Source organism: Amphibalanus amphitrite, unplaced genomic scaffold (genome assembly GCF_019059575.1).
Source record: "Amphibalanus amphitrite isolate SeventyFive unplaced genomic scaffold, NRLGWU_Aamphi_draft 000000F_arrow, whole genome shotgun sequence".
Lineage (NCBI taxonomy): Eukaryota > Metazoa > Arthropoda > Thecostraca > Balanomorpha > Balanidae > Amphibalanus > Amphibalanus amphitrite.
In genome coordinates this window covers 2,798,280-2,811,778 of record NW_024881498.1, presented here as the reverse complement: position 1 = coordinate 2,811,778, position 13,499 = coordinate 2,798,280, and the positions used below count along the sequence as shown (strand labels likewise).

At 48.2% G+C, this 13,499-nt stretch overlaps 2 protein-coding genes across 2 annotated transcripts; both read right to left on the bottom strand.

Annotated features, from left to right (window-relative positions):
- Window positions 1–1,888: 1,888 nt before the first annotated feature.
- On the bottom strand, window positions 1,889–4,597 carry LOC122363949. Its single transcript, XM_043334257.1, has 2 exons — window positions 2,000–4,597; window positions 1,889–1,913 (listed from the first exon to the last, which is right to left on the bottom strand). Exon 1 carries the CDS (start codon window positions 4,285–4,287, stop codon window positions 2,842–2,844), a length of 1,446 nt encoding a protein of 481 aa, XP_043190192.1. The 5' UTR covers window positions 4,288–4,597; the 3' UTR covers window positions 1,889–1,913; window positions 2,000–2,841.
- An 829-nt stretch (window positions 4,598–5,426) lies between these two features.
- Window positions 5,427–8,763, bottom strand: LOC122379004. Its single transcript, XM_043360851.1, has 4 exons — window positions 8,703–8,763; window positions 7,355–7,496; window positions 5,905–6,268; window positions 5,427–5,450 (listed from the first exon to the last, which is right to left on the bottom strand). The coding sequence occupies exons 1-4, from the start codon at window positions 8,761–8,763 to the stop codon at window positions 5,427–5,429; spliced, it is 591 nt and encodes a 196-aa protein (XP_043216786.1).
- Between the last annotated feature and the right edge of the window lie 4,736 nt (window positions 8,764–13,499).

Sequence of the window (13,499 nt, the reverse complement as noted above, 5' to 3'; positions counted from 1 at the left end):
TATTCTCTTCTTATTCGAAGTCCATTCTTAGATGTTTCTGTAGATGTATCTGAAGGGACGCACGTTACCACCGTTCATCGCAAGAAAACAGATGGTGGTCGCTGCATGAACGCCCTTAGTGAGTGTCCCACCAGATATAAACGTGGGGTGATCAGAATGTATGTGCGAAGAGCACTGAAAACATGCAGCTCTTGGCAACTTTTTGACGAGGAACTGGCACATGTGAGACATGTGAGAAAGATGCTGGTAAACAACAATTACAGGAGCGCCGACGTTGACAGAGAGATTAGGACTGCACTGGACGAGCACTTCCTGAAGAGAAAACCTGAATGTGACTCCAACATTCAGGTCCTTTACTTCAAGAATCAGTTCACTGACGCCTACAAACTTGATGAGCGGGTCCTACAGGAACTTGTAAAAAAAAACGTCGCACCAGTCCACAACAACCATGTCAAGCTACGAATCTACTACAAGAACAGGCGGGCATCAAACCTCATCATGACAAACAACACAAACAAGTCCACACCACTCAAGTGTGCCAGTGTGGTCTACCGATTCACCTGCCCACATGAGGACTGCAAGCCTCATAAACCTCCGGTTACCTATATTGGACACACAACTACTCTATCAAGACGCCTCACCTATCACAAACAAAACGGAGACATCGACAAGCATATGCGAGAAAAACATGGCCGCTAAATCACTCGGGAAGAGTTAGTCACAGGCACAGAAATTATCGACTTCGAAAGTAATCGCAAGAGACTTCGAATACTCGAGGCTATGCACATCCAGCTACTGAGACCAACTTTAAATGTGCAGCGAGACCACGAGGGAATCATCACGCTTCATAACATGGCCGTGTAGTAGCCATGTTAAAAGACTAGGTTTCCTCTGAGCTGTGAATAGTGATATTTCCGTAACCGAGGAATGAGAAGTAATTAGTGTACCTGACATCAGCTTTGATTTTTTCAAAGGTCAACAGAACTTAAATTTAAACTTTTATACACGACCAACAACCAGAGTAATTAATCTTAGTTTCTTTTGTAATATCATGTATGTATTTGTTCTTGATAATGTCGTATGAATATGACGAAACCGGTTGCAACTAATGACTATATTGGGAGAGATCGTATCTAAGGTTGATCAGCATGTAAAAGACATAATTAGATTGCTTGAAAAGAACCAAAAGAAGCTGGTGAATGCAAAAAACTCGGTCATCTTTAATCAAACATGTCTAGACCAAGGGTTGCTTCCTAAATATATACATATATATATATATATATATATATATATATATATATATATATATATATATATATATATATATATATATATAAATATATATATATATATATATGATCCACTATGGTAGACAACACAAACATACTGGTCAAGAACTCAAACAGACGCAAACTTAAAGTGCTAGAAGCGGTCTACATAAGAGACAAAGATCCCCACATAAACCGGCAGTCAAATATGAGAGGCACTATCTCGCTGTGTGATAGCCAGCCTCTAGTGCCAAGACTGTAGATCTCCATGTATGGTGTTTCTGCTTTAGGTGTGTGATGTCAGTTATTTTTATCTGAGGCGCCTCAAGAAAATAGGCCCATTCACATACGATGGATGATAGTTATAAAACGTGTCAATTTTGAATTTTGAATGTTATTCCTTTTATGATCGAAGCTACGATACGATTTCGAATGTATTATTTCTATGTAATTGTGATTGTTTTGCTATGCGTGTCCGTACCTATAATGTCTGAAGATGTTAGCAGGACTAACGAAACGTTACATGTAAATATAGGTACCATTCTCCAATGTTTTCCAGAAGATGACTGTAACGGCCATTCAAATCAATTTCTACAAATAAGCCGCCATTCTAGGTACTAGGTGCCGCTATATTGTACGTAAAACCTGAAACAAACAATAGTATCAACAAAAAATAATACACATGGACACACAAACAACACAAAAACCAATCATTTCAAAGCATTGCATACATTAATCAATTATCAATGGACAATAATCTTACTTTTGTGGGATCTGACGTCCCAGTATCACAATCGTACGTGTCAATGGCCACGCTTCACCGCGTGCCACGCCCTGTTCAAGGTTCTATTAATTGGAGGCGGCAAATTGGGGAAAAGAAAACATCGCTGCCCAATGACCTCTGGGCGGCGGTTACACTCCCACCAATCGGTCACGATTCTATAACAAGACAGTCCACATTTGCGCAACACGACCGCGGAGCGCAACCATCCTGCGCCACACGACCGACGACGGTAAAGATGGTGGCAAACTGAAATCATCTTACGTCACGGGAGTTGCCCGTCGTCCATCACTAAGCGTCACTCGGCAGCCGCTCACGATACAGAGCGCCAACACATACTAGTCAGCTCACTCGTCGGCTGACGTGCCACTCTCCTCAGTTCACAACGCACTAACAACCACCACACTGTCGGTGGCTGTTAACTGTTTATGTCGCACGCTCTGAGGCACTGCATGACCGTATGTCTCAGTTAAACCTTCAATGTCTGAGCCACTGTTATCAAATGAGCCACTGTCGTCACCGGCAGAGCCACAGACAGCCCCACGCGCAACGCTCAGGGTCGCAGCAGCAGTCTAGGCTACGCAGCAGTCCAGGCTACGCAGCAGCTACACAGTTCAGCCTGACAGCTGCGCACAGTTCAGCCCCCACTGAGCGCCGTCGAAGGCTGCAGCCGCCAACTCTGCTCAAGCACCGCCGAAGCCACCACCAGCGCGCGGCCCGGCCCCGCAGAGCGCCGCCGGAGCCACCAGCAGCGCGCGGCCCAGCTCCGCCGAGCGCCAACGAAGTCGGCGCCTACGGGAGGAGCCGCACCAGCTTCTGTATCGGTCGATCATATGTTCCGTCTTTCGTGCGTACGGCGACCCGCCGGACGAATCCGTCGTCGGACGGATGAAGCCGCGTGACGCGCCCCAGCATCCACTTGCAGCGGGGAGAGTTGTCGTCGACAACGAGCACGACGCTGTCCAGTTCGATGTTCTCGTGCGCTGTCGCCCATTTCCTCCTTTCCTGGAGACTCGGGAGGAACTCGGAGCGCCATCGTTGCCAGAACCGGTTTGCCAGGTACTGGACGCGTCGCCAGCGACGACGGCAGTAGACGTCAGTCCTCTGAAAGGCACCAGGCGGCGAAAGCACTACATTACATTTCTGTGTTAGTAGAGTCATGGGTGAGATTGGGTGGGGTTCATCGGGAGTCATGTTGAAGGATGTGAGGGGCCTGCTATTAACGATAGCTTCCACTTCGCAGAGCAGCGTTCGCAGGAGCTCGTCATCCAGCCGAGCCCCGTGACATTCCTGAACGAGACCGCCCAAGACAGCCCGAGCGGAGCGAATCATGCGCTCCCAGACGCCTCCTGCGTGGCTGGCTGTGGGGACATTCATCCGAAAGATGACCCAGTCGCAGTTCTCCTTCACCAGCTCTCTGCGTATCCTGTCGTCGTCCATCTCGTCCAAAGCCTGCTCTAAGGCTCTCTTCCCGCCCACGAAGTTTGTGCCTCTGTCACTTCGCAGCACCCTCACCGGGCCTCTTCGGCTCACAAACCGTCTGTAGGCGTTAAGAAAAGAGTCCGTCGACAGTGAGTTTGCCGTCTCGATATGCACTGCCCGAGACGACATGCACGTGAAGAGAACGCCCCACCTTTTCACTTCACTCCGTCGCTCCTGTACCAGGAATGGACCAAACAAGTCCACGCCTGAATAGGTGAAAGGCGCCGCAGGTTCCAGTCTGTCATGCGGCAGGTCGGCCATCTTCTGATTCAGAACGTGGCCACGGAGCTTCTTGCAGTTGACACACTTCAGAATCAGGCGTGCCACCGATCGTCTCCCTCCGACGACCCAGTAGCCAGATGACCTCAGTCGAGCGAGAGTGAGACCTCGCCCAGCATGTCCGACTTTCTCATGGCACTCCTTGACGATCAGATACGTCACATGGCTTCGGTTGGGGATGATAACAGGGTGCACCTCACTCTCTGGAAAACCGCTCCTGCGAAGCCTCCCACCAACACAGATCAACCCGTCTCGCACAACTGGATCGAGACGAGACAACTCCTTGGGAACCGTGGCGGTCCGCCGGCCGGCTCCCACCGTCCTTGCCTGTCCCGATCGTCCAGCGCGGTCGACTTCACCTGGCAGCTCCTGTCGCTGCAATGCTGTCAGAATGATCCTCTCTGCTTCTTCCAGTTCTTCTACTCCGACTTGCGTTTTGGGAACATCTCGTGACTGCACGGCACTCCTCTTCATCATCACGAGGTGGTGAAGTTTCCTCACGTACAGGACGCACGTCGCTACTGCTCGCTTGGCTCGCCACCAGCTAGAGAAGCACTCGAGCCTCTTCGGAATTCCAGCGAACTCCTCCCGCACTGCTGTGGCGAAGCTGAAAGCAGAGCGTGACTTCACCTCAGGATCTTCGTCTCCAACCTCCCGTGGTCCCTCGCCCTCCGGCAGGACCGCACGGGACAGGAAGGCAGGTCCGTGCCACCACAAGGCACTGTCCACCAGTTCCTCGGCTCTGATGCCTCGGGAGGCAAGATCGGCTGGATTCTCCTCACTTGTCACGTGTCTCCACTGACTTGGCTCAGTATGGTTGCGAATTTCCTGAACTCGATTCGCGACATAAACGTGAAAACGTCTCGCTTCGTTCGAAATATAGCCTAACACTACCTTACTGTCTATCCAGTAGAACTCTTGTAGGTGCTGCAGCTTCAGTTCGTCCTGGAGGAACTTGCTCATCCTCACAGAGAGTACGGCAGCGGTCAACTCGAGCCTTGGCACCGTAACCGGCTTGGTTGGTGCCACACGAGCCTTGCTGATGATCAGTGAACAGTTGACCAGTCCATTTTGGTCAACCGTCCTCACGTAACTGCACTGCCCGTAGCCCACAGCGCTGGCGTCGGAGAAATGATGCAGCTCTACAGTCATCTTGTCCTGCAGCCCACCTTCCACATAGCATCGTGGAACACTCACGATCTTCAGAGCCAACATACTCTCCATCCACTCCTTCCATGCGTCAGCCACATCGCTGGGCACGGGATCGTCCCATCCGCAGCCCTCACGACACAGCTCCCTCAGTAGCAATTTCCCTCTCAAGATGAAAGGAGACACCAGGCCCAGTGGGTCAAAAAACGAACTTACTACTGATAGTATTCCTCTTCTGGTCACTTCTCTGACTCTCGGCGTGACGTGGATGGATAACATGTCGGTGTCCGTGTCCCAGTCGATTCCCAGAGTCCGCTCAACGGGAAGATCACCGGAACCGACATCTAGACTCCGAAGTCCAGCGCAGCGACTCTCCATCGGCACCGACTTCACGACATCAATGCTGTTCGAGAGGATCTTGTGAACAGTGAAGCCTCCACGTGCACAGAGCTTTCTGGTCGTGTCAATCAGTTTGACCGCTGTCTCGGCGTCTGGTACAGAGATGAGACCGTCGTCAATATAGAAATCACCTTTCATAAAGTCGGCGGCCTCTCTTTCAGTGTCACCTCGCTGACAATCAGCAGTAGCTCTGAGTGCAAACATTGCACACGCGGGTGACGAGGTGGCACCGAATAGGTGAGTCTTCATCCGGTACTCAGTTGGGTCTCTTTTCAAGTCGCCATCCTCCCACCACAGGAACCTGAGCAAGTTGCGATCCCTGACGTCGACTCCCACTTGGTTGAACATCGCCTCCAAGTCGCAGGAAACCGCCACAGGCTCCTTACGGAATCGGCACAGGATTCCGGTGAGGCTGTTTGTGAGGTCCGGTCCCTGTAAGAGGTGGCTGTTTAGCACGTGACCCCGAAACTCTGCACTGCAGTCAAATACGATTCGAATCTTGTTCTTTTGTGGGTGGTACACCCCGTGATGCGGAATGTACCAAACCCTGCCATCATCCAGCTCCAGTTCTTCACTGGGGACTTTCTCTGCGTAGCCCTTCTCTAACGTCGCCGCCATGAAGCCGGTGTAGTCGTGTCTGTAGGCCTCGTTTCTCACCAGCTTCGCCTTCAGTCCTTTGAGTCTTTGCATGGCGACTGTCTTGTTGTTTGGCATGGACACTTTGTCATTCTTCAGTGGCAGCGGCATCTGAAAATGGCCATCCTCGCGGTGCTCGAGTCCCTCACTCATCTTCTTCACAAACTGTTGATCCTGGATCGATAAAGCTGTCTTATCCTCTCGGCCAGTCTCCTGGAAGTCGGATTCGAGCACCTTCAGCACCTCCAGTGGGCTCACCTCGCGCACCTGTGATCTGAATGCGAAATGACAACGTTTGGGGTGACCATCGCTAGTGTCCACCAGATGACACGTCGCGTCCGGGTCGTTGCTCCCACCGAGACAGCCAACGATGCCCCACCCCAGGTGGGTTCGGATCGCCCAGGGCTCGTCGTCCTTACCAGAAACCACGTCCAGTGGCTTGATGGCGCGTGAACAGTTGGTCCCCAAAAGCAGAGCCACTGGTGCGCCAGGGAAGAACTCCGGCATTTTACTGGCTACTCTCTCCAGATGCTTCCACTTCATGGCTGTCTCCCTTTTAGGAACGACCTTCTTGGAGCATGGGATTTCAGGACGAGTGTAGGTTGATGGCAGTCTGATGGCTTCATCTGCTGTCAGGGGCTGAATCACCAGACCCTGTACCGCTCGGCTGCTGATGACCGACTTCCCCGTCATAGTGCTCAGCTCCAGTTTCGTGGCTCTTCCGTCGACTTTCAGGGCTTCACAAACAGGCTCTGAAGCAAAACAGGCATCAGACTGAGCGTCCAGTACAGCATACACCAGCACGCTGTGTTCCGGGTTGTCAACATGACTCAGTAGCACTGGCACCACCAGTGAGTGACAGCAGCCTCCTCCTTCAGCATCTGACACAGAGCCCGAGCAGAATGAAGTCGCCTGCGGTGCCGCGTGGGACGTCCTCCGTTGGCCTTCAGGCTGAACCTCAGCTTTCTTGAGAAGAGACTCATCATGCAGAATCGTAGGGTGCCACCTGCCACATTCATCACACTTGCATCTTGAGCGGCATTCCCTCCACCTGTGTCCTCTTCTTAAGCAGCCTCGACACAGTCCCAGCTCGTTGACCTTGCTGTTCCGTTCAGTTCCAGTCATCCTTTTGAAGGTGTCGCAGTCGCTTATCTTGTGCTGGTGTTGACACAGTTCACATGTTGAAGGCTTCCTTGTGTCCACTTGAGTTCCTCCATTGGCCCTCTTCACACCCGTTGTGGACATGAAAGTCCTGGCCTTACTCTGTGTCTTTTGTGGGGCTTGCCGCGTTTCTTCACACTTGGGTACATCCACCGGTCCGCAAGCAATCCTGGCTTCGATGCCGACAAAACGGACAAACTCTGAGAACGGTGGATGTCTCCTTTTAGCAACGCCCTTTTCATCGTAGAGCCACTTGTCCACCTCCCTCTTCCATCTGTCCACCAGGTACTTGGGCAGCTTCTTCACCATCATCTGAATTTCCAGGTAGTCATCCAGGATTCCTAGGTGGCGAAGAGGACCCGCAGCTGCCGCTTGGCAGTGCTCGAGGAAATCAGCATAGTCTCTGAGAGCACGACCATCTTCATGTTTGATTGCGGGCCAGCTCCTCAACTTCATGCGATACGTGTTGGATATGATGAAGTCGTTTCCGAACCTGTCATTCAGTCTCGCCTTCGCCTGCGAGTAAGCCTCATCTGTCCTCAGGTGGAGCAGGCCCAGGATGGCTGTCTTGGCTTCACCCGCTGTGTACTTTCCTAGAAAGTGAAGGCGTTCGATGGGAGAGGATGTCTGATGTTCAATATAGGTTTCAAAAGACTTCAGCCACATTGGAAACTCCTCAATGTTGCCACTGAAGGTGCCTGGTTCCAGCACGGGAAGCCTACTACCATTGTGTCGCTCAGTAAGCAGATCTGCCAGTCTGTGTAGTGCTGCTTGAGTGCTGGGTTCATCATCCTCCACTCGACTATTGGCTGTCTTGTCGTCTCTTCCTGTACCTTGGACATTATCCTTCACTTGGACTGCAGCATCAATGGAGACATCATTTCTTGGTATTGCTCCAGTTCCAGTGACCACTTCAGTATTCTCCTCCTTTGCACCAGGTCCAACTTCATCACTTGGGTCTTGACTTGCTCCCTCCTCCCTGTCAACATCAAACTGGTCAACCACCCTCAGCTTGGCTTCATTTATGTTCATTTCTGTTTCTATATCCAGTTGTTCTTGCTCCAGCAGCAGCTGTTCTTGTTTTTGCTTCAGATGCAGCCTTCTTCTACTCATTGCAGCTCTTGCTTCCAGCTCTGCTCTGTCCTGCTGCATCTTGAGCTTCATGAGCACAACCTGTGCCTTTACTTCGCTGCCGGCACATGACTTGCTTGAACGTGATCCACCAGCGTCAGATCTTGCAGGAGTAGCATCATCTGCGGAGACTGAAGACAGGTGAGCCTCCACCTTGCCTTTCAGCTCATTCACTTCAGTGAGGTTCTTGTCATGATCCAGGTTTTCTCTCTCTTCACCTTCCATCAGGGAGCATATCACTTCATATGTTTGCACAAAATCAACATAATCATGCTTCCAGACATCAAAGTCCTTCCTGATCACTTGTGGCTTTTCTTCCTGCTCAACAGACTCCAACAGTAAGCTGCCACGTGATCTCAGCTTCTTCAATAACTGCTTGTACAGCTTTGACTTCTGAGCAGCCTAGTAGCATCTACCTTTCTCAGTGGTCCGCAGCTCCCTGCCCTTCGCAGACAACATCCTCTGTTCGTCACTCATTGTGGACCAGGCAAGGAATTGATCAAGAAAAGATGGCACAGGATTTAGTTTCACTACTTAAATAAATTGTAAGAGGTGCAAATAATAGTTTAAATACTGCAATAACAAAACAAAATGAAGCACAAAAAAATTGTGACCCAAAACCAGTGTTAACACGTCAAGGTCAGACGTCCAGGTGCTGAGGCCAAAACTCAAGGTCAAAGTGACAAATACAGGTGTGTCTAGCTACAAACACCTCTACTAGTCAACCATCATGCATGATACGACAGGGGGAATCCTACTAACAACCCTGCGTAGCCACTGACTGCCCTAGAACGGAAACTACAACCAGTTGATATTCATTCAGTGCAACTGAAACTGTTAAAAGAAGAAAATAAAGACAATCTTTCAACTACAAAGTCTCTCAAAATCAGGACTAGATCAAAAAGTTTTACTGTAACGGCCATTCAAATCAATTTCTACAAATAAGCCGCCATTCTAGGCACTAGGTGCCGCTATATTGTACGTAAAACCTGAAACAAACAATAGTATCAACAAAAAATAATACACATGGACACACAAACAACACAAAAACCAATCATTTCAAAGCATTGCATACATTAATCAATTATCAATGGACAATAATCTTACTTTTGTGGGATCTGACGTCCCAGTATCACAATCGTACGTGTCAATGGCCACGCTTCACCGCGTGCCACGCCCTGTTCAAGGTTCTATTAATTGGAGGCGGCAAATTGGGGAAAAGAAAACATCGCTGCCCAATGACCTCTGGGCGGCGGTTACAATGACAGAAGGATTGTTAGAAACATAGAGACTACTCGGAAGAAGCTCATAAATGCACAATATGCTGTCTTGTTTAATGAAATATATATATATATATATATATATATATATATATATATATATATATATATATATATATATATATATATATATAATATATAATATATATATATATTATATATATATATCAATATTACCGGTACGCTGATGTATGACGCTAACAGGAACGGGCTCTGCACCGGTATAGAAAAACCATCCCAAGAGTCATTTGACACCGTCGAGGTGACACCTACGAGGGGTGTTTTTTGAAGCGTACCAAAAACACGCAGTTTCCAGGAGTCAGATTACACCCGGAATCAGACACTTCCTAGAGTATTATGACTCTGATTTGGGGTGTATTTTATACCACATGTCGTCAAATGATTCCCGGAATCATACACCGTGTGGGAACAAAATACACCCTCAAAATCCGATTACTCCCTGAAGTGACACCTAAAAGGGATGTTTTTTGAAGCGTACCAAAAACGCGCTGTTTCCAGGAGTCAGATTACACCCGGAATCAGACACTTCCTAGAGTATTATGACTCTGATTTGGGGTGTATTTTTATTCCATAAGGTGTATGATTCCGGGAATCATTTGACGCCGTACGGTATAAAAATACACCCTCAACCAGTGTCATAATACCCTAGAAAGTGTCTGATTCCGGGTGTAATCGGACTCCAGAAAACTGCGCGTTTTTGGTACGCTTCAAAAAAACACCCCTTATAGGTGTCATTATTTTTTTCAGTGTATAGGCATTTTGCAAAATGCCCGAGTTTTCACTTTACCTGTAACATATATTTGGACGGGTTACACAGCACATTCGGGTGGACGCGTTTCGTCTAAATGACTTAAAGGGACACTCCCATCTTAACATTAGTTTTGAGTTGAGATAGCCAAATTGGTGGCCATGGCCTGCAAATACCGGTTTGGGCACTCACAACATCGAAAAATGCTTTAATTCGAAGATATGGAATTTCAAACTTGCAGTTTTCGGATTCTAAGGGGCTAATGCATTGGAGTGCCCCCTTAGAATTTGTGACGTCAGCGGAGATCTAACGATTTTTAAATCTTAGACTTAAACCATCGTTAACACGTGGTGGTATACGCTGCTTTGCGCGCAACGTCTGCCGCACTTTAAAGCTGCCAAATTATTGCTTCCAAATAAAGTCGCTAGTAACAGGGGAGATCCCAAAAAGTAAACAAAAGTAAAAGCCTAATATCTTGAAAACCAGTGAATATTTTTCGGTGAAATTTGGTAGATATTCGTTTTCGCTCTTTCTGAACCAAGGGACATCACTTTCATGGCAATTCATTAACTTTTTTGAAGGTGGGAGGGTCCCTTTTATCGACACCCTCTCGGAAATCGGTGTGTTTGTATTGTTTTAATTTCCGAGAGGGTGTCGATAAAGTCATTTAGACGAAACGCGTCCACCAGAATGTGCTGTGTAACCCGTCTCAATATATACTCAGAAATGTCCGTTATTCTACGTAAGACTTCGCTCGCTCCGTATAATGAGTGGTAAGGCGGCCAGCGCAGCGCGGCGCGTCCCTGAACCAGCCCAACGCGTATGTGCCGAGCGTGAGGCTAGGGGATATACTGTACCGCTAAACCTGGGTGTGAGGCGGCGCAGTCTACCGCTCCAGTCAAACGCTGGGCCGTCGGGGGGCGAACATCACTTAGTAGTCGAGTGTACATATGCTTGGCAAGCGGTCTTCTATTTTGGGTAGCTCCATCCATTCAACCCTGGAGTTTACTATATTGGTGGTGCACCCGGGTGACCGTCTTGACACGTGTCACGTGCCAAATCAGGGGTGTCATGGTGTCAATCATGTTCCACTTACGACTACTCCGCAACGACTTGGCCAAATGCACTGAAACTTGGTGTGTTATTTGGACACTCAACGGGGATGCATTTCCACGTGTTACGGTTGGGTTGCTACTGCACGTGCGCACGTGCAGGGCGCATTTCCAGATCTCAAGATTGACTGAACTGATTGCGTTCAAATTTGGTACGTTGTTAGGGACCGGTTAAAAGGGTGGCTTGCGAGTTCAGCTGGGGTCTCACTTGCAGTGCGCAAGTGCAGGACAAGCGTAGCTATGTGTTTACCCTATCACGCCAATCACCAAATAATGGATCGCTTTAGTACATACGAGTTGCAGAAACAATGTAAAGCTAATGTGCGCACTCCTCCGCATTTTTCCCTACCACCTTCACGGCATACGAGTATGTGAATACTACGAGTATGCCATGGTATTTAGCATTGCTGTGCAGCGCGTTCACTTTTACCATCCAATGAATCCCTGTCCTGTTCGCAGTGATTTACGTCGAATTTTGCAATTCGCCCAGGGGGATGTCGTCCCGGTTCTTCCCATGTATTATTCGCCAATCAGCTTAACATTACCGGTGACGTCACTGGTGGACCGCCAATCGGGGCCGGCCGGACCCGTAGAAGGCCAAACGCAGACGTTTTCAGAAAAGCGTAAGCCATATAGATACAGTCGTGGATGGAGTTTTTCTGTGATTCGGCTCTCCAAGAGTGCGTCAGGGTACCAGGACCCGGGTCATAGTGAACCGGCATCTGATAAAATCCGCTCACCACTTAGCAGCCGACTTCGACCCGTCACCCTCGTAAAACACAAAAGCTTGCCGGTCATCAATCCACCTGCATCTCTGCATCTGTAAATGATCAGACATGATTGAGTTTTATTCACGATCGATGGCAACACAAGTCAAATTCCTAAAACCAGACGTTTCGGCCACAGGGTGCCTTCGTCAGTGGACACTAGTGATTAATTAAATTAAAAACACATAGTATCAAAAACAATCGGTATAAATCGTTCGAAGTCGACACATCGGGCACAGGTTTCGAAATGCATTCTTTGGTTCAACATTAAAAACCTAAATTGAGAACGGCATTCATCACGCTATTGTTCTTGTCGCGTTCTTTTGATATGCTGAAAATTAAATTATATAATGAATGTACCTACAGGTCACAGTGTAAATGTCGGAACGTTTAATTCGCTCGCCTTTTCTCAGAGTCTTTCAAAGTTCGCCAATCACCTTTCGTTTAGAAATCGTTTACGTTTTGTTTCCTAGTGCCATCATTGCAGCCGCTTTTGCCCAGGTAAAGAATCCAGGTTTTTCGTTCACTGTATCTTGGAAACAGATGTGAGCTGCTTCCAGAGCTTTTCTCACCGATTTTGACATGCCTTTTTCAATGACATGAGCACTGTTCCAGTTTGGTAAATTTTGACATTTTTCGATATGAAGGACGAGTGCGTTCGATCTATTGTGGTTCCGGACATCGCGTTTGTGTTCTTTCAGTCGTGTGTCGAGTCCTCTTCCAGTTTCTCCTATGTACGATTTGTTGCATGGGCCCGAGCAAGGAATTTTGTATACCACACTGTTACTATCTTTCTTTTCAGGCTTCGGCTGAGTCAGATTTTCCACTTTTCTTCCGGAAACTATCGTTACATTCGATCCATTTGATCGAAGTTGTCGTGAATACGAGTCGGCATGTGTTGAGTTTGGTATCGATATATATCGGCCACGTTTCTTCTCTTCTTGTCTTCGTTTTCGTTTCTCTTCGGCGCTTCTCCTTCTGATTTCTTCCGCTTTCTGTTTCATTCTTAGTAGGAACCCTTTTGGATAGTGAAGCCGGTCGAACGTATCGAAAATGTGCTTCAGTTCGTCTTCTAAGAAGTCTTCGCTACATATTCTATATGCTCGTAAGAAAAATCCGATAACGATCCCACTTTTCACTCGTTCGTTGTGAGCTGATAAAAATGGACATAATCTTCTTTGTTTGTAACTTTACGATAAACCGTAAATTTTGCTTTCTGTCCACATCTCATGATAAGGGTGTCTAAGAATGATATTTTTTGCTCGTTTTCTCTTTCGATCGTAAA